The 25,164-nt window shown below is 47.4% G+C and overlaps 1 protein-coding gene across 1 annotated transcript in view; it reads left to right on the forward strand.

Annotated features, from left to right (window-relative positions):
* The window catches only part of MGAT5B (alpha-1,6-mannosylglycoprotein 6-beta-N-acetylglucosaminyltransferase B), a 676,434-nt gene that overhangs the window by 471,010 nt on the left and 180,260 nt on the right, over positions 1 to 25,164 (forward strand). The window contains exon 11 of the mRNA XM_069200246.1: positions 5,467 to 5,597. Coding sequence (XP_069056347.1) covers positions 5,467 to 5,597 — 131 coding nt within the window. The remainder of the gene's footprint in view (positions 1 to 5,466; positions 5,598 to 25,164) is intronic.

Genomic DNA, 25,164 nt, shown 5'->3' on the forward strand with positions numbered 1-25,164 from the left:
TGGCCAGGTTGAGGATGTGATGTGGGCACAGATCCGAAGGTGCTCCTGAGTGGCAGTTTTCTACTTTCTCCTTTTGTGATGCTTTTTCGTTTTTCTCTTCCTCCACCTTTCCTATATGTTTCTTTTGCTTGCAGAAATTGCCTGATGCAGAAAATTAAGTGCTGGCCGTCAAAAATAAGATGCTGGTTCCCTGCACCGGAAACCACCAGTTCAAATTAGGCACGGAATACACCTCTATAGCTGGTACCTAAACGTCAACGAGTGTAGAAGCACCCTTTTTTAGTCATGTCATGGTTACAGTTGTATAAACCATTTGTTCAGTTGAGTGAACTTTCTCCGGGAGCTGATTGTGGCCTTTTACCATTTCACTGATCCCTTGGGGCTGCTGGAGATGTTTGTTTATTTGACAGGGCTGTTATCATTATAAAGCCAGCCCTGCTGTGTGAATTCTTTACATCTAATGCATGCTTGGATTATCGATTGTAACAGAGTGGTTGTTATGCAGAGGCCTCGGGGAACAAGCAGAGGCGACCTGGTCTGTAGGGAAATTAGGGGCCTCCCGTGGTAGACCTAAACCGGAAGCGACAGAGCAAAGGAAGTCACATGTCAGCTTGTGCTTTGGAAAGGCTGGTAGGGCTCAGGCACACTCAACTAAATATCATTTCTATGCCTCTGAGGAGCTTGTTGGCTGGGAAGAGTTAATCAAATGTCCCCTCTTGTACTTCCGAAAGGCCAGTAGGGTTGGGGTAAGTCAGGCATATATAACGCTAGAAAAGGCATAATAAGGTAACAACATTTTTTTCACATAAAATGTGGGGCAGAGAAAATAGCAGGAGTGACCACTCACGGGGCAGGTTTAACTACAAAGAAGATGCAGGCTCACAGGCAATAGTGATTTGTTGAGAAAGCAAGAGGTGTGGTACATGCACAGGGAGAATCCGCTATCAGTAGTTACCCCTAGTTGGCCCTTCTGGAACCACCCCAGACCTTCACCTTCTGCATTCCACCTGAGAGTTCCACTTTGCAGTTACCACAGGCTTCCTGACTTTTTTTACAACTTGGTTTGGAGCGTGCATATAGGGGTAGGCGAAGCTGCCAAGTTCTCCATGCATTTTGCTGAATCTGAACATTGTACTCATTCATTTCAAGTATTAGTTTTTGCTGTGACAGAGCACTGCTATAGGAGGTGGTAGCAGGTGGATAGGTGGGTGCCATGTAGGGCTACGGATTAACCACTGGGTATTTCAGGATTTCCTCCTGCAAAGGCCACATTGTTTCCATCTTGTATCAGGACTTCAAGATTTACTCAGTTTAAAGGTATGTTTCAGTCTAATTGTGATTTTTCAGACCCGGATTTACTGAACTGAGAATACTTTTTGTGTTACTGCCTATAATTAGATGTAATAGTTCATGTCTCAGTGGCACCCTAAAACATATCTGGCAAAACGATAAGGAGCCCTGCCTGCTATTACTGAACACAATGCCAGTGTTTACATCTCCAATTAAGTGAGTAGACAATCGACCTGCTGTGACAAAGGGCCAGAGTACAGAATGAATTTTATTCTTTGAGTCCAGGAGAGAAAATATTCACATTTCTGAAAGCATCCAGTGACATGGACACAGTGCGAGGCAGATAACATTAAGCTTACGATCAGATAACATATAGGGCCTGATTACAACTTTGGAGGAGGGTGTTAATCCGTCCCAAATGTGACGGATATACCACCCTCCGTATTATAGTCCATTATATCCTATAGAACTCGTAATACGGTGGGCAGGATATCCGTCACATTTGGGACGGATTAACACCCTCCTCCAAAGTTGTAATCAGGCCCATAATCTTATTTTAAAAAAAATATATTTTTTTAGAATTTTATAAACAGAACAAACAACCTGCTCTCACTAGCAGTAGTAATGTCTTGGTAATTTCCAATAATAACACATTACTCGGGTACAAATGGGATGTTTTCCTGCAATGTCCTTCTGCAGCTGACACGTGTGGTGACTGCTCCCATTTTGCCCATACTTCACATTCAACGGACGGGTTTTCAGAGTCTCATGTAAGATTTCTAGACACCCCAAACCTTTCTCCACTTCCGAAGGCACCCCGGCCCTAGATATTTGGGGAGCGTTTCTTCCCCTCAAATGTGTAACATGAATAATTTGTACGAAGGTCCAATTCTGGTACCTATGACCTGTTCCATGCATTTTCCAATCTCCTTCAAAAGCATTGTGTGTTGGGAACTTAAAACACGTCCAAAGGCTATGAAAAGGGCAGCCCACCCGAGCACATCCTCTAATGCATAGTTCAGAGTCACTCCTTCCCATCCTACACAGAATGATATGACCAATGGAGAACACAGAGACAACTCAGAAGTCAGATCGTATAACTAGGTCACGCGGACACTTTTAGTTTAACCAGGATATCAGTGGACTTATTCATTACCTTTTTCTAGATCTAATGCTACAGGCCTTTCGGTGAGTGGATATGTCAGTATCCAGTCCTCTAAGGGAATCGACCCTGCTATCTCAGTCCCTTTGTCCAAATGTGACACCAGTGCATGCCGCACCCGTTGATACCTGTATATTTCTGATTCTGCCACATTACATCCAGATCAAAGGTTTTCCCATGGAATGACCAACCAACCCATGAGCGAGAATGGCAGCCTCCACCAGTGTTGGACATCTACTTTGAATTTGGTGAGGAAAGCATATAATTTCTGCTCTAAGAAAAGTTGTCCATCCTCTGGCACGTAAATACCAAGATCTTGAAAACCTACCATCTCAATAGACTTCTGACACTCAGCCAACAGCCTCAGAAGACCCCCAGTCACTGGATTTATACAAGACTTTCCCCAGTTTATCCTGTACCCCGAATACTGCCCAAAATCTTGAAACAGTTGCAGTATTCAAAAGATGGTAATCTCTGGGTCTGCCACATATCGAAGCACATAATTTGCATGTAAGGATATTTAATCCTTCCTTGAAGTGTTTCAACTCACGCCCCTTATCAGAGGATCTCCCTAACCCAGGCTATGATGGTCTCCAGTGCAAAAAATATATGGGCCACAGTCGGCATTCTTATCTGATACTTCATTGTAGCTTGAGTGCCATTGTGAAAACCATGGGCGACAGCACTCCTGTCTGCTGCCTCATTGTAGCTCGAATTGACTGGAACTGGCGTCAATCACTACTTGGCTGCGCATATAAGAGCTTTATCTCTTGCCTATATTTGGGCACAGAATCCAATCTTTCCAAGACTGCAAACATGTAAGCCCATTCCAGGGTATCTAACACTTCAGAAGTGTTTAGTGGCATCACCAATGTCAGTTCCTGCACCTCCCTCATGTAATTCAGAACCTTATAGAGTTGTCACAATTTGAGCCTTGTGCCACTATTTGGAATAAAGCCTGATTGATCTTGATGGATCAGAGTTGCTATGACTGTCTTTAACCTAGTCACAAGAACTTTGGCTAAGACTTTGCTTCCATATTTAGCAGTTAGGTAGGCCTGTATGAGCTGCATTCATCAGACAGCTTGCCTTCTTTTAATACTACTATTGTAGTGGCGAATCTATGATTATGTGTCAGACTGCCCTGATCTCTAGCTGCATGAAAAATCTGGAGCATGTGTGTGGACAAACTGGTTGCCATACTTTTACTGTAGGTCAATCTGTAGGCCATTGGGCCCAGTCACCTTTCCGGCTTGCAATACTATTATAGCCGTTGCTATTTCTTCTGTTCTGTATCCCGAGTCTGCACATGTGTGGCTAGGCCTTTTCTGTCTCAGCAAATCCCCACTAATACAGAAATGCCTCATCTTCTGCTACGTCAGTTCTATGCTCACGTACACATGCATGCTAAATGTACCGCTATCACATACAGCTCTATTAATACATAGACGCCTCATCTTCTGCAGTGTCAGGTCTGTCCTCACACACATATGCACCTGTTAAATGGACCAGTAACACATGCAGCTCTATTAGTACAAAAATACTTCATCTTTTGCTATTCCAGTATTGTCAGCCACTGGCAGCTCTATAAATACACCAGAACAGGAACCTGCTTTATCTTCTGCTATTTCAGGACTGAGACTCATGCATATTTTTACCATTATCCTCTTTCCTTTAACTATAGCATGCCAAGCTGTATCAGAACTAGCATCTCTGTATGGTATCTTAGCCAAAGCATAGTCTGTCAGAAATATTGTGTTGTAAATATCATTAACAAAACATATTGCCCCGATGCAGCTAATAATAGCAAACCTTCGCACAATGCGATAATGTTTTTGTGAACGAGATTTACGGCATTAGAGTGCTAATTCACAAGGTAAATTCGGCTGTAAACATACTTCTGCGCCTGAATTTACCTTGCTTACGCCAACCAGAAGTTCTCAAATAGGATTCCTGCCAGGCAAAAGCTAATTTACGGGTAAAGAGATGTCCAACAAAAGTTCTGCTCGCCACACAAAAGTTAGGAGTATGGGAGTTCCGAGGAAACTTGGAAGTTTGGGAACAGCCATAAACAACTATGTTTGTGGGCATTCCCCAATTCCCCTAATTTCCAGCCATCTAAGGGTTAGATTGCTGGCGTAAATCTCTATCCAGGGTGGGATGGAGAATGAATCGCCCCTGATTTTGGGGAGGGAATAAGAAAGGGGGTTCAGCAGTGTAGAGGAAAAATGTGTTTGTACAGGGGTTCCTATTTCCCATGTGCAACGTTCTCTGCTATGGGGAGCTCTGCACAGCGGGCATAGCGGCCCAGTTGGAGTATCGCACGACCTTCCCATGGATCCTTATGGGAATCTGCTCACGGTGTAGCTTTCTGTGAAGACTCCTCGGAATTCCCGTGGATTCCCGAATGTAATAAATCTACATTTGTACATTGGTGTAACTCGAAAAGTGTAGATTTGCTTCTTTCTTTGTGAATCCGTCTGATAGGTCGGTCAGTTAATATTTTTGCTAGTGATGAACTCCCCTCACCTCCCAGCGCCAGCACATTTTAACTGTTTTTATTAGGGTCGAGCCTGCGTTGCATGCGCTCGCGCATGCGTATCGCAGCGAGATGCTCTAGGGTTTAGAAAAGGGCTCGGAGCCTGTCGACGTCACGTCAGTGTTTTTTATTGGTTAGTGGGCTTGCCTATTAAAATCTGCTTGCTTTCATTAGTCGAAGACATGCATACGTCATGCCTTTTCCGGTGGCTAGCCCTCCTCGAGCGCATCGACCAAGTACAGAAAACATGCGAGGCTCGCTGTTTTCTGTCCAGCTCGTGGACTACTTTTTCTCTAATTTACTAGCGCGATTTCGCTTGTTAATCCTTGCAGACGATTAAATGTCAATGGAAAATGCTTAAATGACACAACTGCTAGGTCTGTGCTGTTCTTTGGGCCCTGAGGCGATGCACGAGTTAAAAGAAGAACACAAGATGTTTTGCTTATACTTGGCTATGTTTGCTTTTGTTTTTTAGCTCACACGCCAGACAATTCCTTCATGGGCTTCGTGTCCGAGGAGCTTAATGACACTGAAAAGCAGTTCGTCAAGATGAATAAGGTGGACAACATGGCGGTCGTCTATGGCAAGGAAGTCAACATGTGGAAGGTAGAGCGTCAGAATACTTAATCCCCAGTTTACAGCTGCCTTGCTGTCAATATATCTCCGCAGCAGATACTCAGAGGTGGGCGGCAGCCTACAGAGAAAGTCCCACACGTCTGAAAATCCGATAGATCTGGGGCAGAACCAGTCAGTGAGACTTTCGCCTCTAAAGGTGAAATCCTAAGTGAATTAAATGATTGACAAGTGACTGGCTTAGACATATTGTCCTCTCTAGAGGCATTTGCTAGACTTGTGCCAGACTTTTCTGGCTCTCTTAAATTTTCTACGACTCATTTTACAGTTGCCTAAATTGCAGTCCAGCCTGTCTATTACTGCAAGAAAAGGCGCTAAAGGGAGGTTAATGGAAGACAGGGTTTGGGTGTGCACTGAAAGTGTCCGCTGGTGTGTTGTGTATTTGCTCAAAGCTCGAAGTTGATTTGACCCTCTCTCTCTTTCTTCCTTTCTCCTGTGCTTCTCATGTGGACTCTCCAGCTAGAGGTATGGTGATCTCGTAAAAACTTAGAGTGTGCTGGAGATTTTAACATATAAAGGGTTGAAGGGGAGGAACTAGATGACAAGCACACTGAAAATGTAAGAGAATTACGTATTATATGTGATTTATTTAACTTTTTCAGGACACCAAGGATCTCAGAGGTTACTCGGTCCTTATTCTTACAATGAGAGCCTTTTACCACTCGTGTACTGGGGCTTTATTTTATTGTTGGATCCAAAACGGAGCACCAATTGCACCACTTTAGCATTTAAACCTTTGAGTAGCAAAGATAGTCAGTCCAAGGCTTACTCAGGGATGTGGCATGAGGTTCACTCAGAACTCAATGTAACATATGATATAAGTCAATAATTCAATAGAAGAGTCATTAATAGAAAAGTAATTTACTTCTACTTCTAAATTCCAAGGGCAGAAATTTGATGCACAATTGTCAGGGCTATCAATCACTGTGCAAAGGTAACCAGCCAATATTAGCCTAAGCTTCTATCCTTTGATATGTTACTGAATCAAAATACAGTCAGTGTAGTATCAAATACATTGCACTTTGTAGAGAATGGATAGATAAGTGTCTCTCGAGGCCCCTCTAAGTTCTTCCCTAGACTTCCCAAAAGTTTGTTGTGGTTAGGTTCTTGGAGGCAAATAAAATGGTCCCGAAAATGCATGGTCCTCCATGTAAGGCTACACACTTGCACTAGACCTTGGCTAATCAATCTGTAGTAGGGCAGACCACTTCTTGCAGCTGAAGACCGGGCTTGAACATCTCTTGATGGTGCGCAGTTACTCAAGGCTCTCAAAGAACTGTCACTCTGACTCATCCCTGGCACAGCCAACACTGCCGATGTCTTCACTCTGGAGTGTTGTGCACAGGCACAAACTCCGACTCAAGAGATGGGGTGTCATGCACACAAGAAATAATGAGGTTATGCCCTGTCTACGCTCCTCGGTGTCAGATGTATCTTTTCAGATGGTTCTCGTTCAGGCCAACACAAAAACACACCACCCAAACAAAGCCTAAGGGGCCAACCCGGTCACAGGGGTGATCCAACAGAGGCTGTTGAAAATGCAACTTGTAGTAGAACTTGGTGTAGTGCAAAACATTCCTCAACACTGACGTTTCTGTTAAAATGAGGGCTGAAATAAGATTACAGGTTTCACATGCCACAAAGTCATATGCGCTTTAGTTTATTATAGGAAGGCCATGCGCTGCTATCACAATCTCCATGAGCACTAAGCAATAACAGGTGCTTTTAATTCCTGGGCAGGTTGCAGGATCTTAAGGCCTCATTACATGGGGGCAGTTCAGATGTTTTCCTAGTTGCAATGCCTCTGATCGATGTTTAGCTCCCACCAGCCCCCCTTATCAAGGAAGCATCCTCCTCATGCATGGGGACCTCCAACACCCTCCTCATGCATGGGGACCTCCAACATCCCTCTTCATCAATCAGTTAGGTCATTCCCTGAAAGCTAGAAGGGAGATGGCCATTAGAGAACCCATTTTTGGAGCACAGAAAAATCCTCACTCTCCACTGATGTGAGGTTCCAGATTCTGCATGTAATAATGTGCCCATAATAGTACTAAGCTTGAAGAGTCTGTGTATTCCACAAAACCTGTTCTAGGACCAGTTGCAGATAGTTCCTGACTTTTGTGTATTCCTCCCTCACTGGTCCAGCCACCACCTGTATCATCAGAAAGTGAAGGGGAGTTGTGAGTTTCCTCTCAGAGGAGACCCATAAGACGACCAAAAGAGGGAACATTTTATACACGTAACCAATACTCAACTAGTTACTGGTAACACTTCTGAAGAAAAGAAAAACAGGCAGGGGTTTCCAGGTTCAGGAGAATGATTGAGAGGACATGGATCAATACACAGTACAAAGTGATGGCACTTCCAGCACGTTCCCCACAGTATGTGCTATGGGAAGACAAATCTAGTGATCAGTTGCCTGTGTGAGCTGCTGCACCACTCTGCCATAGTTAGCTAACAGTACCACGGCCGGATCAGTATGTACCTGTGTGCCTAAATACCGTTCTGAGTCAGTTGTCCACTGCAGTGGGTACTCCATCTGTACTAGTATTGTAATACCAATGTATACATAAGCTGGAATGTCCTTCAAACAAGACAACCTTATGAAGATCTGGGACAAGTTGTCCTCCAGGCTCCGTACACAATGAAGCATATTGTCCGCATAAGCAGACACAATTAAATTATAGTGCGGGGGCAGGCTCCACAGTGCACATGATATTCACGCAACACAAAGGCCCTGATGTCACCCAACAGACTCTGCACAACCATTTCCTTATGTGCCTGTTTAGAGCAGCTAGTTTTTACTCCAGCCATGAAAATGTATCACAAATCGACCGGAGTTCGCTGGCATGCTTAGATATAGTGACCCCCACCCCCATGGACCTAGGCCTCAAAGGCCTCCCAGACTGTAATAAACTTCTCAACAGTCCCTATGTTATTCGTGAACTACTTGCCAATTGTCTGTGCAAGTTTCTCATGAACACAGCATCCAGAAGGGAATACTTCAGAAAACATCAGAAAAATGCAGGAGACTGCGGACGATCCATCTCCAGAACTAGGGGCACTGGCGAATGATCAGAAAACATACACGGCAGATACTCATACCGGTGAACTCGGGACATCAGTCAATTTGTGTGTGGATATCATGTACCATAGAATAATGAATGTAATCTTTCCCTGTGGGGAATGCGTGCCATCAAACATCCAGCAAACCACATTGCTCCACTATATTATAGAGGGCATGGGCTGCAGTCGAGGGCAGCCGAGGCGGGCCCCAGCAGCAATCATTAGCAGGGCGCAAGATAAAATTAAAATCACCTCTCCATATCTGAGATAGATCACCATACTGTACGAGTCGAGTGTGCAACGCATAATAGAATTGCGGGTCTATGTGGATGGGGCTATAACCCCCAACTAGAAGAACAGTCAAATTATCTTTATGGCAGATCACCACAACATGTTGGTCACCCTGCTCTGCGCACGCTTCCTGAATCCTAATGCCAGAGTTACACTAAACCTAAATCAGCATGCCCCTGGCCTGCGTGTTGAAACCTGCTGAATAGCATGTGCCTCTCATGTGCAGCTATGTGAGCGAGGAGTCCACTACTAGGGGCCAAGGATGTTTCATGCAGTATTGTAACATCTGTATGCTACCACCTTGCTCACTTTTCTACAGTCATTCTGCCCCCTGACATTCCAAGTAAGGAAACTTAACAGCAATGGACTACCTGCGTCTACGCTGTCACCAGCCGTCCCATCAGCCATCTTCTTGCGTCACAAACTGCTGGAACCAAATTATGCTTAATAATCTGGAACCCATTCAATGTCAGCAGAGGAGCATACCTCACAATCAGGCAATAGGAACACACCACTGTACGGATACAAGTGAGAGCATAACAGAACATTTGCAGACATGCTCCAGAGCCATCAGCTTTGCCACCCCGAGCAGTAATCAAATAAAACACAAATATCCAGTACCCAAACAAGATCAATCTGTATGAAGGTCCGATCAGATGAAGTCATACAACAAATACTGATCAGAGGGTATGGAACATGTTAGTCTTGCTCCTCCAAGTCCTGCAACACTACTAACTCTTCCCTCCTCAGAACGTTGTGAAAGCCACTAAGCCCTGGCAGCTGCACTCTGCTTGAGGAACTACTGCAACAGTTTAGGGTCAGTAAATATCTTAGATTTCCCATCCACTGTCACCTGCAGGTTTACAGGGTAGAGCATAGCATATTCCAGATGCAGGTCTTGCAATTTGTGCATAACCGGAAGAAACTGCCTCCACGCCTAATGGACCTGCTGTGTAAAGTCTGAAATGGAGAGTTCAGCACCCTCATAGTGGAGTACCTGAAGTTCCTAGGACCGGTGGAGCACCGCATCTTGGTCTCTGTAGTTCATTAGCCTTGCAATGATCAGGCGAGGCCTCACTCCTGGCACTAGATGTGGCACAAGGGAACGGTGAGCGCGCTCCACAGCGAATATGTCACAGAATGTCTCACACCCCAGAAGATTGATGAGTAGTTGTTCCACATACTTCTTCATTCGTGGATTCAGACAGTCCCACTATGCAGATTGTTATGGCATGATCGGGCTTGCAAATTCTCTGCTTTGGCCTGCAAGGAAGTGAGCACCTGCACTGCCTGTTTCTGGAATGAGGCTATACTGACCAGTTTGTCTTTGGCTTCTGACACACGTCTCTCCATCATGTCATGGCACTCCACATGCTTGTCCAGGCATTTCGACATCAGATCCATACGAAAGGAAAGTGCATCAATCTTGCCTTCAATTTTAGTGAGGCTATGCTGCATGGCAGTCAGGACCTGCTTCAGCTCGTTCCTAGCTCAGGCTCTGCAGCATGCTGACCAGCCTCAAGCATGGCTGTGCTGTCAGCCCGAGTTTTGGGAGTTTTCTGCTGTTCAGATTTCAACTTGGGCTGGATTTTATATGTTATGTCCATTACACGAAGTTGTCTCCTTAGGCCCAAGCAAATGACACCCACAGCCACAGAAGCACCACAGGAAACCAAGCAGCAAGGTAGGTATAATAACTCATGTAAGGCCTTCGAGGCAGTATAAACACAAGCACAACGGCCAATTTAAAGTCCAGAAATAGAATAGTTGCCTAAGCACAGGTCCTCCAACACCACAGGGGCCAAGGCAATGTCACCAAAGTCTTACACGCCCGTGCCGGCCCGGTTCTGACCATGGGCATAGTGCTCCTACCGGCATAGGGTGGCAAGGTGAATGGTTTCAGGTGCTGCTGTAAAGGTGGGCTGCAGGTATGATCAGGACCATCTAGGGTAGGAAGTCCAGACACCATTTACAGGGCATTTCAAGGGTACCACACACTGCATGAGGCAAATAGAGTCTAAGAGCCCCAAGGACCACATTCTGATTCCACAGCCACAACAGCTGTTATAACTGGGAGGCCATGCTGATATAGGACCAAGGCAGTCCCAGAGTCTCTGAGACTGTCTGTGCCTCACGCCGGCCTGCAGCACCAAGGAGGAGGCAGCAGTCGCTGATGTGGCCTACAGGTCTGCACCAGCCGAAGTCCTGCAATCTGGGTCAGGCCGCACCTCCGAGCTCAGGCATCCCAACCCGCATACACCTGCGTCTATGTGACGGCCTTATGATCAGTGGGGCCCTGTGAGTAAGAGCGCCAATTACTGTCTGTTGCCCCTACACTGCAGTTAGGCCCTGCAACTCTTTCTGTTGCATAGCCGTGCAATCATCAACAATCGTCGCAGCCTGGCAGTGCCTGGTAGTGGATTCCCGTCACTGCACCGCCCACATAGGAGTCAAACGAGGTGGCTGTGGCAGGGTCTCAAGTTACTAAGGCACCAAGGAGTTTTAGGATAGTAAATGCAGCTGAAGGAGCTCGCCTAAAGGGCCACCATCTTCAGGCCGGGCAAGATCTGTCCCCCAAAACAAGCCAGGTTTATAGTAGAATACTGGCTCCTACGGGTGTCATGCCTTGTGTGGCACCTTCAGCCAGTTCTGTCCAGTCACTAAGGCACCAAGGTGTTTTAGGATAGTAAATGCAGCTGAAGGAGCTCGCCTAAAGGGCCACCATCTTCAGGCCGGGCAAGATCTGTCCCCCAAAACAAGCCAGGTTTATAGTGGAATACTGGCTCCTACGGGTGTCATGCCTTGTGTGGCACCTTCAGCCAGTTCTGTCCAGCCAACAGCATTTCACATTCTAGGGCTTTTAATTATTTAACTTTAAGTTGAAAAGTCCTAACATGCGAGTGCTGCTGGCGTAAAGGCCAGGTCTAGCATCACTTCTCCCACATAATATTGGGCTGGTTGGTAGCTATAATGTGCCTGAGCAGAAGTTTCAGAAAGGTATCATGATGTATGTGAGGTTGTTCAGGTGTTCGTGACCTGGTCTTCGCACACAATTGTGACTGTGCTTGCAGTATAAGCTATGTGGGATGATTTCAGCTCAGAGGTCGGCAGATATGAGGTCAGAGCATAAACGGGTATGTTCCTTAATTTGGTCACAATGATACATGCCATTAATACATGTCCTGTGTGTGTGTGTGTGCGTGCGTGCGTGCGTGCGAGCGCACGTGCGCGCTTACTCCTCGGAGCTGCTTTTAATAATGGCTAGTGAACTTCGTTGTCAGCATATGCAAGACTGACGGCAAAATGCACCTTTTGAACTAAAATATGCAACTTCCTGAGATACAGGAGTTTTGTTGTTCCACCAGGTTAAATTGTTGAAGCCCAACAGCAGATGCGACATCATATGTCGTCACGCAGAAGCCAATTTGATCGTGGTCACTGGTGTCATTTTACTAAAACCGTTCGAGAACGGGACGTAACATCACCGTCCTTTTCTTATCATGACATCGCAGGAAGTGACCTTACCTCAATATTTGCTATGGCTGAGGCAAAGACCGCCTCAACAGGCCAGGTGGTGGCACCGCCATCCTACACAGGGACACCATCAAAGTCACCACCAGCTCCCAAGACACTATCGACAACACAGAACACATGCACTTTCTAATCCACATTAACAACAACACCACCCTCAGAGGTACACTAATCTACAGACCACCAGGACCATGCCCCGCCTTCTGCGACACCATCGCCGACACCATTAGCTCGCACGCCATCACCTCCACAGATTACATCCTCCTCGGTGATTTCAACTTTCACTTGGAGAACCTTCACCAAACCCCCCACACACCACCATCAACACACCACACCCTACCGCATGTGGGACAAGATCCCCACAGAATGTCTGAACTCCCAACTGGCTCACAACATCCCCCTCCACACCAACGACCCCAACGCAGGAGCACACAACATCTCCAGCAGCCCCCCTCAGAAAACTAATCGCCACCCGCAACATCAAGAATGCCCCATGGTTCACCCTCGAACTTCAAGACTCCAAGCGCAAATGCCACCAAGCAGAAAAAATATGGCGACAAGAACCCTCTACAACCAACTTCTCCACCCTCAAAACTACCATTCGCACCCATCACCAACTCATACGCACCACCAAAAGAGATCACTACAAGACACGCCTTGACAACAACTCCCAAAACAGCGAAGAACTCTTCACCATAATTAAAGAGCTAGCTAAACCCAAAGCCAGCAACATAGATCCCACACACACAGCCCCTATGTGACGCCCTCTCGAACCACTTCCACCACAAAACCCTGGACATCCACAACAGCTTCATACCACACCCACCCACCACACACACCCCTCACTCACCCAACTCAACTCCCACTCATGACCCCCCCACCACACTCACCACCTGGGCCCCCACCACACACGAAGAAACCGAAAAAACCATGAACTGCCTCCACTCCGGATCCCCCTCCAACCCCTGTCCTCATCGCATCTACAACAAAGCCAGCCCAACCATCGCCCCCATACTCCGTGACATAATCAACTCCTCTTTCGACTCCGCCACCTACCCAGACCACTGGAAGCATGCAGAAATCACCTCTCTCCTAAAAAAAAACAAAGCCGACCCGGAGGTACTCTCCAACTATCACCCCATCTCCCTCCTCCCTTTCCCCGCCAAGGTTGCTGAGAAACTAGTCAACGCCTGCCTATCCCACTTTCTCGAAGAAAACAACACTCTTGACCCCTTACAATCCGGGTTCCGCAAGAACCACAGCACGGAAACCGCTCTCATCGCATGCACTGACGACATCAGGACCAAAGTCGACAAAGGCGAGACCGTCGCACTCATCCTCCTAGACCTCTCTGCAGCCTTTGACACTATCTGCCACCACACACTCCGCACACGCCTCCACAACACAGGTATTCGCCACAAAGCCTTAGACTGGCTCACCTCCTTCCTCACCGACCGGACCCAAAGAGTCCGCCTTCCACCTTTCCACTCCACCGCTACCAAGATCATATGCAGAGTCCCCCAAGGGCCCTCCCTCAGCCCCACACTCTTCAACATTTACATGATCCCCCTAGCCAACATCCTCCGACCACGCGGAATCACCATCCTCTCCTACGCAGACAACACCCAACTCATCCTCTCCCTCCCCCGCAACCCTACCACTGCCAAAACCAACGTACATGCTGCCCTCCTCGACACCGCCAACTGGATGACAACTAACCACCTCAAGTGTAACTCCAACAAAACCAAGATCATCATCTTTGGCCCAAACAAAACCATTTGGGACTATTCCTGGTGGCCCACCGCACTAGGCCGCCCACCCACCCCCGCAAACCACGCACGCAACCTCAGCATCATCCTGGACCCCTCCCTCTCCATGACACAGCAAATCAATGCACTAACATCCTCCTGCTTCCACAAACTCCGCACTAAAAAACAATCCTTCAAATGGATTCCCCCAGAGACCAGGAAGACAGTCACCCATGCACTCATCAGCAGCAAACTAGACTATGGTAACGCCCTCTACGCCGGCACCACACTCAAACTCAAACACAAACTCCAAAGAACAGCCGCACGCCTCATCCTTGGCCTCCCCCGCCACGAACGAATCTCCACACAAATCCCTCCACAACACCGGTCGGACCTACCTCAACGAAAGAGTGAACTTCCACTCTCCCACCTGCAACCTCCTATCAGCCGACCCCGCACTAGCTACAGTCCCCCACATCCAACGAACCACCACAGGAGGCAGGGCCTTCTCTTACCTTGCCCCCACAACCTGGAAATCCGTCCCCACAACCTCCACAGAACCAAAGACCTACTCTTCAGAAAAAACCTCAAGACATGGTTGTTCGATCAGTAACCCCCCTCGCCCTCCCACAAGCGCCTTGAGACCCTGACGGGTGAGTAGCGCGCTCTATAAATATTTTTTTGATTGATTGATTGACATCACAGGAAGGGACATCACACACATTTGGTCACATGACCTTTGTTATCTGTGCAGTCACAGGAAGTGTCCATTGTGGAAATTGATAGTGCACAAACAAGCTACTTAAAAAACGCGAAAAAATACATGTACTACAAAATGGATATAATTTCCAGATCCGCGTTCTGCCAAATTCAATGCTAACTGATACAATTCCAAAATAAGTATGAATAACGAGATTCATGTGGGTAAAAGCTGGCAGATATACCATGTATGCTTATGCTATTGTATAGTGAAGGCCCTGATATTACTTATTGCATATCCTAGTGCTTGCCCCTGCTCGCCATGGGTTCCTATTATCTCCAAGGTATACCCCTGAGCTTCAGTTCTCCCCTATGACCCCTTGTGCCTTCTGGCCACTTCCTCAATGTTCACCTCAGTCATTTAGGAAAGAATGCGTGCAGTGAGTCTAGATCAAGCACAAAAGCAACATCATTTAATGGAAAATACCCAAAACATAGTAGTACAATCTATAACACACAATACTCAGTTATATACAGTAATGGGACAATAAGTCAAGAATGTCATGTGTGGTTAAAGAACAATGGTTGGAGCAAATGTAACAGGAATAAGGAGTTGAAACCAGGTTCGCCCACTAAGCCTCTTATAATGTTTAGGAACAGTTCTATTGTCTAAGCTCCACTCTTCGAAGGTCAGCCACATCTACAAAGGAAAACACAGCACTAAAGCAGACAGAACTCATGTGTTAATATAAAGTTCTCAAAAAGCTAGTGTTTGCAAAGCTTTGGTAATATGGTCACTTCAATACAAAATGGGGGTAACCACTCAAGCCAAAATAGGACACTTTGTATCTCTTCAGCTATGTTAAACGTGTTAGAAAACCTAGATGTTTCTAACTTTTAAACAGAGAAGCAAAAAGTGAATGCAACTGCATGAATAGAATAAAGGGAATATTCAAAGCAAAGTGACAGTGTCTCAGAATTCGTAGCCTCATACTCAAATCCCAATGACCAATCACTGTCCAGAATTTCAGAGGTCTCTCCAATAAGGCTAGGGTTACATTACCCAGCTCAGAAAGGAGTCTGGGATAGCAGTTGTCTCTTTCTATGCAGCAGAGGCTGCAGGTGAAACCTCCAGCGGCTTTTCTGCCAGTAAGCTGTATGCCAGCAGTGCTTACCCTGGCGTCCACGGACCTCTAGGGTTTGCTACACCTACTTAGGGGGTCGTCAGCTGTTCAGAAAACTAAATATAATTATCAGATCAGTAAAGTATATATACATAAATATCAAAATATAAAATCACAAATGTGTGAATTCGTTGTAAGTATTTGAAACCGGAGACTAAAACTTAAGTTGGTACCCTCAGCATGATTTGTGGGCACAGCACAAGTACAGAAAATAGAATCTAGTATGGATCACTGGTGGCCTCGGAGAAAGTACTTATATGCACCGATAGAAAGATATGATTCATTAGGAGCAAAAAGAGAAAGTGACGTGCTAGAGTTTAGCATATAGCTTTACCTTTTAGATATAAAAAATATTTGTGAAAAACACCAACCTTCTTAACAGAATTGAAAGTTAAATTTTGTTAATTTTTCTTCCTTTGTGAACTGAATACAATATTTCTTAAATATTTTAATGTATAGATGTTTCTGTATTTGTTTGTATTGTTGTGAGGTTCAAATCATAGAAATTGCTTAGACTAGTGTCCACCGCTACCATTAGTGATTCAGTGGGCACGGGGTGGAGGGTGCTTACAGAAGTCTAAGGCGGTGATTCTAACCGCGGCGGGCGGCGGTCGCCGCCCGCCATGGGGTTACCGCCAAATGACCGCACCGCGGTCACAAGACCGCGGCAGCCATTCTGGCTTTCCCGCTGTGCTGGCGGGCGACCGCCAAAAGGCCGCCCGCCAGCACAGCGAGAAAGACCCAGCAACGATGAAGCCGGCTCCGAATGGAGCCGGCGGAGTTGCTGGAGTGCGACGGGTGCAGTAGCACCCGTCGCGAATTTCAGTGTCTGCTAGGCAGACACAGAAATTCCTTTTGGAGCCCCCAGGGGCCCCGCGGCACCCCCTACCGCCATCCTGTTCCTGGCGGGAGACCCGCCAGGAACAGGATGGCGGTAGGGGGTGTCAGAATCCCCATGGCGGCGGAGCGCGCTCCGCCGCCATGGAGGATTCTCAAGGGCAGCGGAAAGTCGGCGGTACACCGCCGACTTTCCGTTTCTGGCCGCGGCTGAACCGCCGCGGTCAGAATGCCCAGCGGTGCACCACCAGCCTGTTGGCGGTGCTACCGCGGTCATTCGCCCTGGCGGTTTTTACCGCCAGGGTTAGAATGACCCCCTAAATGTCATGAACCACCGTTCTAAGCATTTCCTCCAGACTACCTCAAACAAAGAAAAATACGAAGATGAAGTGAGGCGATGTGGTGGTCTTCTGTGGGCAGTACTTGTATTCCCTCTGATAGTGTTTTTAATGTTTGCTAACATTTACTGGTAACCCTAATCTTTAATACCTGCATGCCTCATTATCATAATTCCTACCCACTGTTGCTTGATAGACGACTGCTCACAATGTTTATGAAAACTCATACGCAAAAGGCCTATTGGTCTGATATGGAAGCCCATAGAAACAGCCTCAATGTGCACCAAGGTACCACACAAACTAGTCCGCTACCACCAACCAGGGCTTGGTCTCAAGTTACGATGGGGGTGTCAGCGCACAAACCTGTATCAGATTTTCTCTCCCATGCACACAGACATTTGGACTAGGAGCAGTGTAGTCCCGATCAGAACTTGGTGATCCCCGCTGGATCCGTCTCTCCTATAAATAAATTCTTGAATTTCAGATTATAGAGCAGAAAGCATTTCTGCATAAGGCTCAACAAGCGAGGTCTAAAGTTTAAAGATTTACTTAAAGTAATTCAGTTACAGAAATGGAGAAGCTCGGCCATCAATTAATCATATTAATTAACAGACAGATCAATAATTAGTCATCAAAGAGCTCCGGACACCAGCAAACCGGCACGGATTCTCTTCATAAGGGTGGGAAAAGGGAAAACCCAACATAAAGAAATCACACTATTTGTAAGGCTTTAAACAACGAGTTTTATACATTCACTATATGGATACATGATTCAGAGGCTTTCTACCAATGAGAAATATGTAGAAAGAAACATTTACTACAGAATACCTTTGGTAATTTTCTCACCATTCTACTACATTGAGTTCAGATGTTCACATAAAGCATGCTTTTGTTACTTTGCGTGTTATCAAATCTGGGGCTGTTGGGTTGTCCTTGGACGGTGTATTCTCATCCCGTGCAGCTGGGAAAGACCCAGTGTTTTATGGCAAAGGCTAACAGAATCGTTAATATGCAGAGTATAAACAGTGGAAACGGTTACATGCTGTACTGCAGTGTCACATCAAAAATGGACAACATAAGCCAGGTTGCTCTATGTTAGGCCAAGCAGTTTTCTCATTATTTTTGCAGGACCATCGGTAGGATGACCATTGGCAGTCTAACCTCTCAAGATTCATCCAAGGGTTGAGGCTGTGATACCAGTCTACCGTATGAGGTCCATAGGGATTAGGAACCCATACAACCTGTAACCAAAAATCAAAACTCTGGCCACTTCAGAGGACCAAAGTGAAAAATTGAGGGGTTGTCAGCTGCACATGGTTGTAGGCACTTTCGTCCTTAAAACTCCTCCATGTTTCTACATGACTATAACATGTCTTTACCAAAGTCACCCACACTTCTTACTTAGAATGCATATTTATACTCCTTCCTTCAGCACTTCATTCCTTGGCCTCCTTCTGTCCCCACTTTGGTACCCCTAGATCTTGCCATTGTGTGCTTAGCAAAGTTTGCCCGGATGTTCCCCGTGCCTGTAAACCAGCAGCAGACACCACTGTAGCGCTGCACCGATGCTGCTACACTGAGGCAGTCGGCGTTCTAATAATATCAAGACAAACAGGGAAGAGGGGGGGTGTCTGGATATTAGCAAGGCAGGTTGCATGGCGGTAAAATTAAGTTATTGATTGTTCTTCTAAAAATATTATATGTAAATGATTCCCTCATCCTTATTTTTTGTTTTGTGTATTGTAGCCACTATGGCTCTTCCATTCGCAGCCTTGATATCATATTTCAATCTGTCTTCCTCTGTATTTACTGACAAGGTATAGTAAGGTTACTGCATTTGTCGATGGACCTGACATAGAGCATGTATTACTTACCTAAAGTAAGTGCAGCATTGGCGGCAGTTGTGCAAGATCCCCCTCATACATACAAGTGTGCAACACAGTGTAGTACGACTTATCTTACTCCCCCCATATAGAACCAGTACTGGTCAGGCAGTGGCTTGCACCGACTTGCCTCACACAGAGACCCGCTGCAACTAAGAGGAGTGAAGATCAAGGATGGGGAAAATATCCAACATATACTAGATTTTATTGTGTGTCGCTCTCATGCAGAGTACCGGTATAAATGGGTACATTTTTTTGTGAGATTCAGATACGTGAGTATGAGATTTCCTAACAAGCACTGTGCTCTCCACCCTTCTAAAAAGAAGGGGTGTTAGCTGTGTATGGTTGAAGGATGTCATGTCAGTAGGTGAAAGGGTCATGAGATGCCTGAAAAAACATTGATAGATGTCAACAGATAATAGGCTCCTTTCCCATTGATATAGTTTAAGAGATTGAATGTCTGCTTGTTGGAGGGTGGGTCATTAGTTGTGTGGCCTGCACACTTAACGGGTCCGCACACGACCGCCACTGGGAACACCCCATTGTAGCGCTTGACTCTCATAGGGTAGCGTTGCAGAGCAGTCCAAGGCTTACTCAAGGGAGGTGGTGTGGGCTAGTAATCCCCATTCACGAGCACACAAGCATGACTCTTAATAAATGATTGTCCAGTCTGTGCTTTTTCTTTTGATAAAGTAAAAGTACATTTATTACTCACACACACACTACTCAATACTATGCAACAATCTACAAATATACACAAAGTGATGGAATCACTCTGGGATGATATTGTGTAATCTCTCATGTCTCCCCCAGGGGGGAATATATAATCCAACAACCCACCTGGCAAACCAATCCCCGGTATACCCCTGCAACATTTGAACATTTGACAGTGATGTGGAATGAGCACATCAACATCTGCAATTAAGTACATCTATCTTGGCAAGAGATGGCTGTCAGACGGCTGTCAGTCTCATAATTCAAATTAGCCTCAACGGGGAACATGTAGGACCATGTTTAAGCTATTTAACCATTAGTATTACTTTTGGACTTTCAAATTACTCTTGGTTAATAATCAAATTACTGTTGAGTACATTGTGTAATACCAGCCTACACCTCTAGTAGGCACAGTCCCACAAGCCAGAACAAATGTCCACATACTTGTACCTAAACTTGCAGTAGAACCCTTGGGTGGTTACCATTCTTTTGTCCCACCCTACCTAGGGTGGGGACACAAACTGCGTTGGGGGGAGGCTGCGCTGCTCCTGCAGCTCCCCCTGTCCATGGGCACTGGCCTGGTGGTGGTCCCATCTTCCTGGGGCTACCACACGCTGGTTAGGGGCCTAGACCCCTGCTGGTGCCCCGCAAAGCATGCTGGGATGGCCGCATACTAAATGAGTGGTCTACCGCTGGTGTTCTGTCGAGGGGTGCCCGGTCCCACCGGGGCAGCCTTACACCAGGTAAGTGCTCCCTCATAGGGTGGAGGCGCAGGGAGCCCACCCCTGGCCGCCCCCGCTGGCTCCCCGCACCGCCAGCACCTCCGTGTGCTGCCGCGGGAGCCAGCCCTTTTTTTGTGGTGTCTGCCCGCTCCTGCGGGCAGACGTGTGCAGGGCTGCTGCCGGGCGGACCGCCTGGGGGAGTGCAACGGCACTCCCCCCTTCCTCCGCTACAGCTTTGCGGCCCTGGGATAAGGTCCGGGGACCCTCCTTATCTCCACAGAGAGCGCAACGGCATTTCCTGATCTTCTTCTGCTCATGGATCCCCATCCCGGGACTCCTATTGTGACTGCTTCTGCTGGGGCCCCAGGATGGGGTCTGTGGCCCCCAGGTTCACTCTTCATGGGAGCGCGACGGCGCTGCCTGGCTTCTTCTTCACCACCAGCCCCTACCACAGCCACCGGCCATCTTGCGGGAGTGTGCGACGGCGCCCCTCCCAATCCTCCTTTTTCACGGGGCCCCAGGATGGGGTCTGTGGCCCCTTTCCACCAGGTTCATTGTGAGCGCGATGGCGCTCCCCGAATTTACTTTGGCCGCAGGGGGCCCCGGGATAGGGTCTGGGGTCCCTACCCACCGCGGCAGGGGGGGTTGTGACGTTACCCCCTGATTAGGTTGAACTGGCCAGGCTTCATGGGGCCCAAGGATGGGGTCCGGGGCCCCTTCTTCTTCCAGAGGGGGAGTGCGACGGCACTCCCCCTGGCTCCTCTTCCTCCTGGGGCAGCCCCCGGCCCCTGGCCCACCCTGGGGGCACAGTCTGGAGCAGTGGCGGAGCCCCACGCGCTTCGTCGCTGCCTCTCTAAAGGTCAAAGGTCACAATCCTTCGTCCCTGGATATCTCGGGCCCCCAAGGGCCAATTTTCATGATTCCAGCATCGTTTCGCTCCTGGTGACAAGCCCTTGCCACCAGGAGTACTCTCCTTAGGCCTCGTGGCCTAGAAGGGTTTCAGATTTTTGGGAGCCAGTCCCACTGACTCCCTGTGCCAGCCTTTCCTCTGGGTGCCCTCTTTTCCTTCTGGGCAGCGTGCTCTCCTTGCGCTAGCCCAGTCCTTCCCCCAACTAGTTCTCAGGTGGTAAAGGGGCAAGCTTGCCTAGCCCTGGCATTTGCCTTGCGGGCCTGAAGTGCTTCAGGGGCAGAGTCCCTGCCCCTCGGGAAGTCAGGGGGTTCTTCCTTCCAGCAGTCCATGACGCCCATCTGCAGTCCCAGTGTCCAGCAGTAAAACACAGCCAAGAGAGAGAGCTCTCCCCTGTGCAGGACCTTTGAAGTGGGGGTGGAAGTGTCCAGTAGGTCTGCACCTCTGGCCTATCCAGATGTGCCACATCACTTCCTTGCCCCTGTCCCCTCCTTCCTGCACAGTCTTCTGGGATAGCTCAAAATGGCATCATCCAGGAGTTAGTTGCCACATGTACTCTGAAAGTTTGAGCCCCTCCTCACTGACATTCCTCCCAGGGCCTCTCCAGGCTGCTCCTGGCATGGAATGACAGCTGGCTGATTGATGCAAGGCCCTGCTCAAGCAACTGGGCAGAGCAGTAATTGGCCCTAATCCTGAGCTGAGTCAGAGAAAGATTACACAACAATTGTACAACTATGCTCTTGTAACCTACTGCATCATTCTTTTCTTACAGGTTACAATGTACCTTGGTGTGACTCTGGTCTCGGTGGACTCCAGAGAACTGGAGCTGCACCCTAGGCCATCCTTTCCCATTGACATTTAATGGAGTATCCCCACAATGCAAATACATAAGCACACTGACATTGGCATTTAACTGAGTGTCCCTACAGTGAAAAGACAGTAAGCACATCGACTCTCCCTCACATGTGTACACCCCTCTCATGAGGCCTACTCCAGGTCACCACCCACTCTGCATAGTTCCTCCTGCACCAGGCTTACCTAAGCGCAGTTCTTGGGCTGCGCACACCAGGAATCCTCCTCCCACAGCCCTCACATGGGTACACCTCCATGTGCACACATGATCACATGTAACCCGCCTGGGGCCTCCTGCCCTTGCTGCGCCACAGCATCCTTTCCTTAGCACAGCGGCACCGGCGGTAAACACGTGCAGTCCATTTTACCATGAGTTTACTGTAGGAGGCTCCCTTACAGTAAAAGGTCAAAAAGCAGATGGTCAAAAAGCAAAAAATCAGGGCAGACCGGATGGTCAGAACCGTCCTATAGCACTGCTGTATTACATCAGTTATACAGGTTTTTGGCCTGCTGTACGTGCGTGAGAAGGGGTAGAGGTGTGTGTGTGTGTTTGTCTGTCTGTCTGTCTCTTTTTAAGGTTGTTTAATATAATATAACCCTAACTCCAGTGAGTAGCACAGTGCTTCACCGAGGACATTTTTCTGTCATAAGGAACATCACAGGCTTATGGTATAGTTTGCAATGAATCTCTTTGAGGTCATATTACAAAAATGAGAATATGATAAGAAGTCGTGGGATAGCAACATTGTACTGCACAATCCAGACCTCACAGTGCAGATGTACCCCATCAACCCCATCTTAACAATTACAGATATAGAGGGTCATTCTGAACCTGGCGGACGGCGGGAGCCGCCCGCCTGGCGGGAACCGCCAAATGGCCGCTCCGCGGTCAGAAGACCGCGGATGCCATTCTGGCTTTCCCGCTGGGCCGGCGGGCGACCGCCAAAAGAGCGCCCGCCAGCCCAGCGGGAAAGGCCCTGCAACAAGGAAGCCGGCTCCGAATGGAGCCAGCGGAGTTGCAGGGATGCGACGGGTGCAGTTGCACCCGTCGCGATTTTCACTGTCTGCTAAGCAGACAGTGAAAATCTTTATGGGGCCCTTTCAGGGGGCCCCACGACACCCGTTCCCGCCATCCTGTTCCTGGCGGTACAAACCGCCAGAAACAGGATGACGGGAAGGGGGTCGGAATCTCCATGGCGGCGCTGCTTGCAGCGCCGCCATGGAGATTCAGCCCATGCAGGGGAAATCCGGCGGGAAACCGCCGGATCCCCTTTTATGACCGCAGCTTTACCGCCGCGGTCAGAATGGGCTGGGAAGCACCGCCAGCCTGTTGGCGGTGCTTCCGTGGTCCCCGGCCCTGGCGGTCTTGGACCGCCAGGGTCGGAATGACCCCCATAGTTCCTAGCTGTATAGCCATGGCCCTGTTTGTGGTCGCTCAGTGGATTGTGGGTTGTGCAGTTCGATATTTTGAAGCCCATCTGTTGATTCATAGTGCATCCAGTCCTTGGTTTCATTGTCCACGTTCTCAAATCTCAAGAATCATGGTAATCTTCACACTTTGCTTCAATGCAGCCCTTTAATATTAGTGATATTATTCATGTGGTGAGATGCCTCACTTTTGTTGATTGTTTCAGTCAAGTTCCTGACATGTATCTTACTCTTTGTGGACCACTCCTGGGGAGTGTAGAAGTTCAATTTTTAAAGCCGCTAATTTCTTTACGGCCTAATTCCTCAGTACCAGTTCAGTAATTGCCATTTTATCAGGAAACGTCTGTCCCGGTGTGAAATAACGTGAAATTAAGATGTCTAGTTGAAACCCAAAACGTGGGTGCACTCCATTAGACCAGCTTCTAAAGAGGAAAATACTGAACAGGATTTGTGCCAAAGACAATGCTTTGTCACATCAACAGCTACAGACACCATAATGCACTGGAAATTGAGAATGATTTATTATGTCATGCAGTGCAGACGATTGTGAAGTAGCTGATGTACTGCAAAATGTACTGCAAAATGGGAGACCAGAAATAAAATGCATAATAGTAGGGATGGTTTGATGATGTGCATCCACATTATGTCATAGGATTCAAACATTGCTAGAAAGCACTATATCCAGTTAAGCACAGATTTATGTAGCCTAGCGCCATTCCAATGCCACATTAGAATCATTTTTTGATGCTAATGTGGCGTTGGAAGGCCAAAAACACGGCACCATATTTACAAAGTGGTGCAATGCTTGCATTGCCCACTTTGTAACCCCGTGTGCCACATTAAGCCTGCGCTAGGCATAATGTATGCAAGGGGGCGAACCGGCACTAGGGGGGATGAAAGAATGTTGCAAAGAAATCTCTGTGATTTCTTTTCATTTTAATCTCCATTTTGTAACACCTGGTAACAGCAGGTATTAAAAAGAGACTCCCATTGTGTTCAATTGGCCTCTGGGTGCTTTGCAGATTAGCGTAATTGTTTTTGACTAGCATCAAAAATTTGTCCCACTAACTACCGCCATGGTGCACCATAATTTAAATATGGCGCACACATGGTGACATTAGGGGGGCGCTAAGGGGTGCAAGAAAAGTGGCGCTGCTTTAGGTGCAGCACCACTTTTTATAAATCTGCCCCTTAGTTTTTCCACTATGTAAATGTATAATTTGAGGTTGATCAAATAAATCAGTAAACCCACAATCACATAATTTTTGGTCACATGTCAAAACTGGGATTAGAATACAGGTTTGCAGGTTCCAAAATAATAATTAAAAAAACAGATT

The sequence above is a fragment of the Pleurodeles waltl genome, chromosome 7, assembly GCF_031143425.1.
Source record: "Pleurodeles waltl isolate 20211129_DDA chromosome 7, aPleWal1.hap1.20221129, whole genome shotgun sequence".
Classification (NCBI taxonomy): Eukaryota; Metazoa; Chordata; class Amphibia; order Caudata; family Salamandridae; genus Pleurodeles; species Pleurodeles waltl.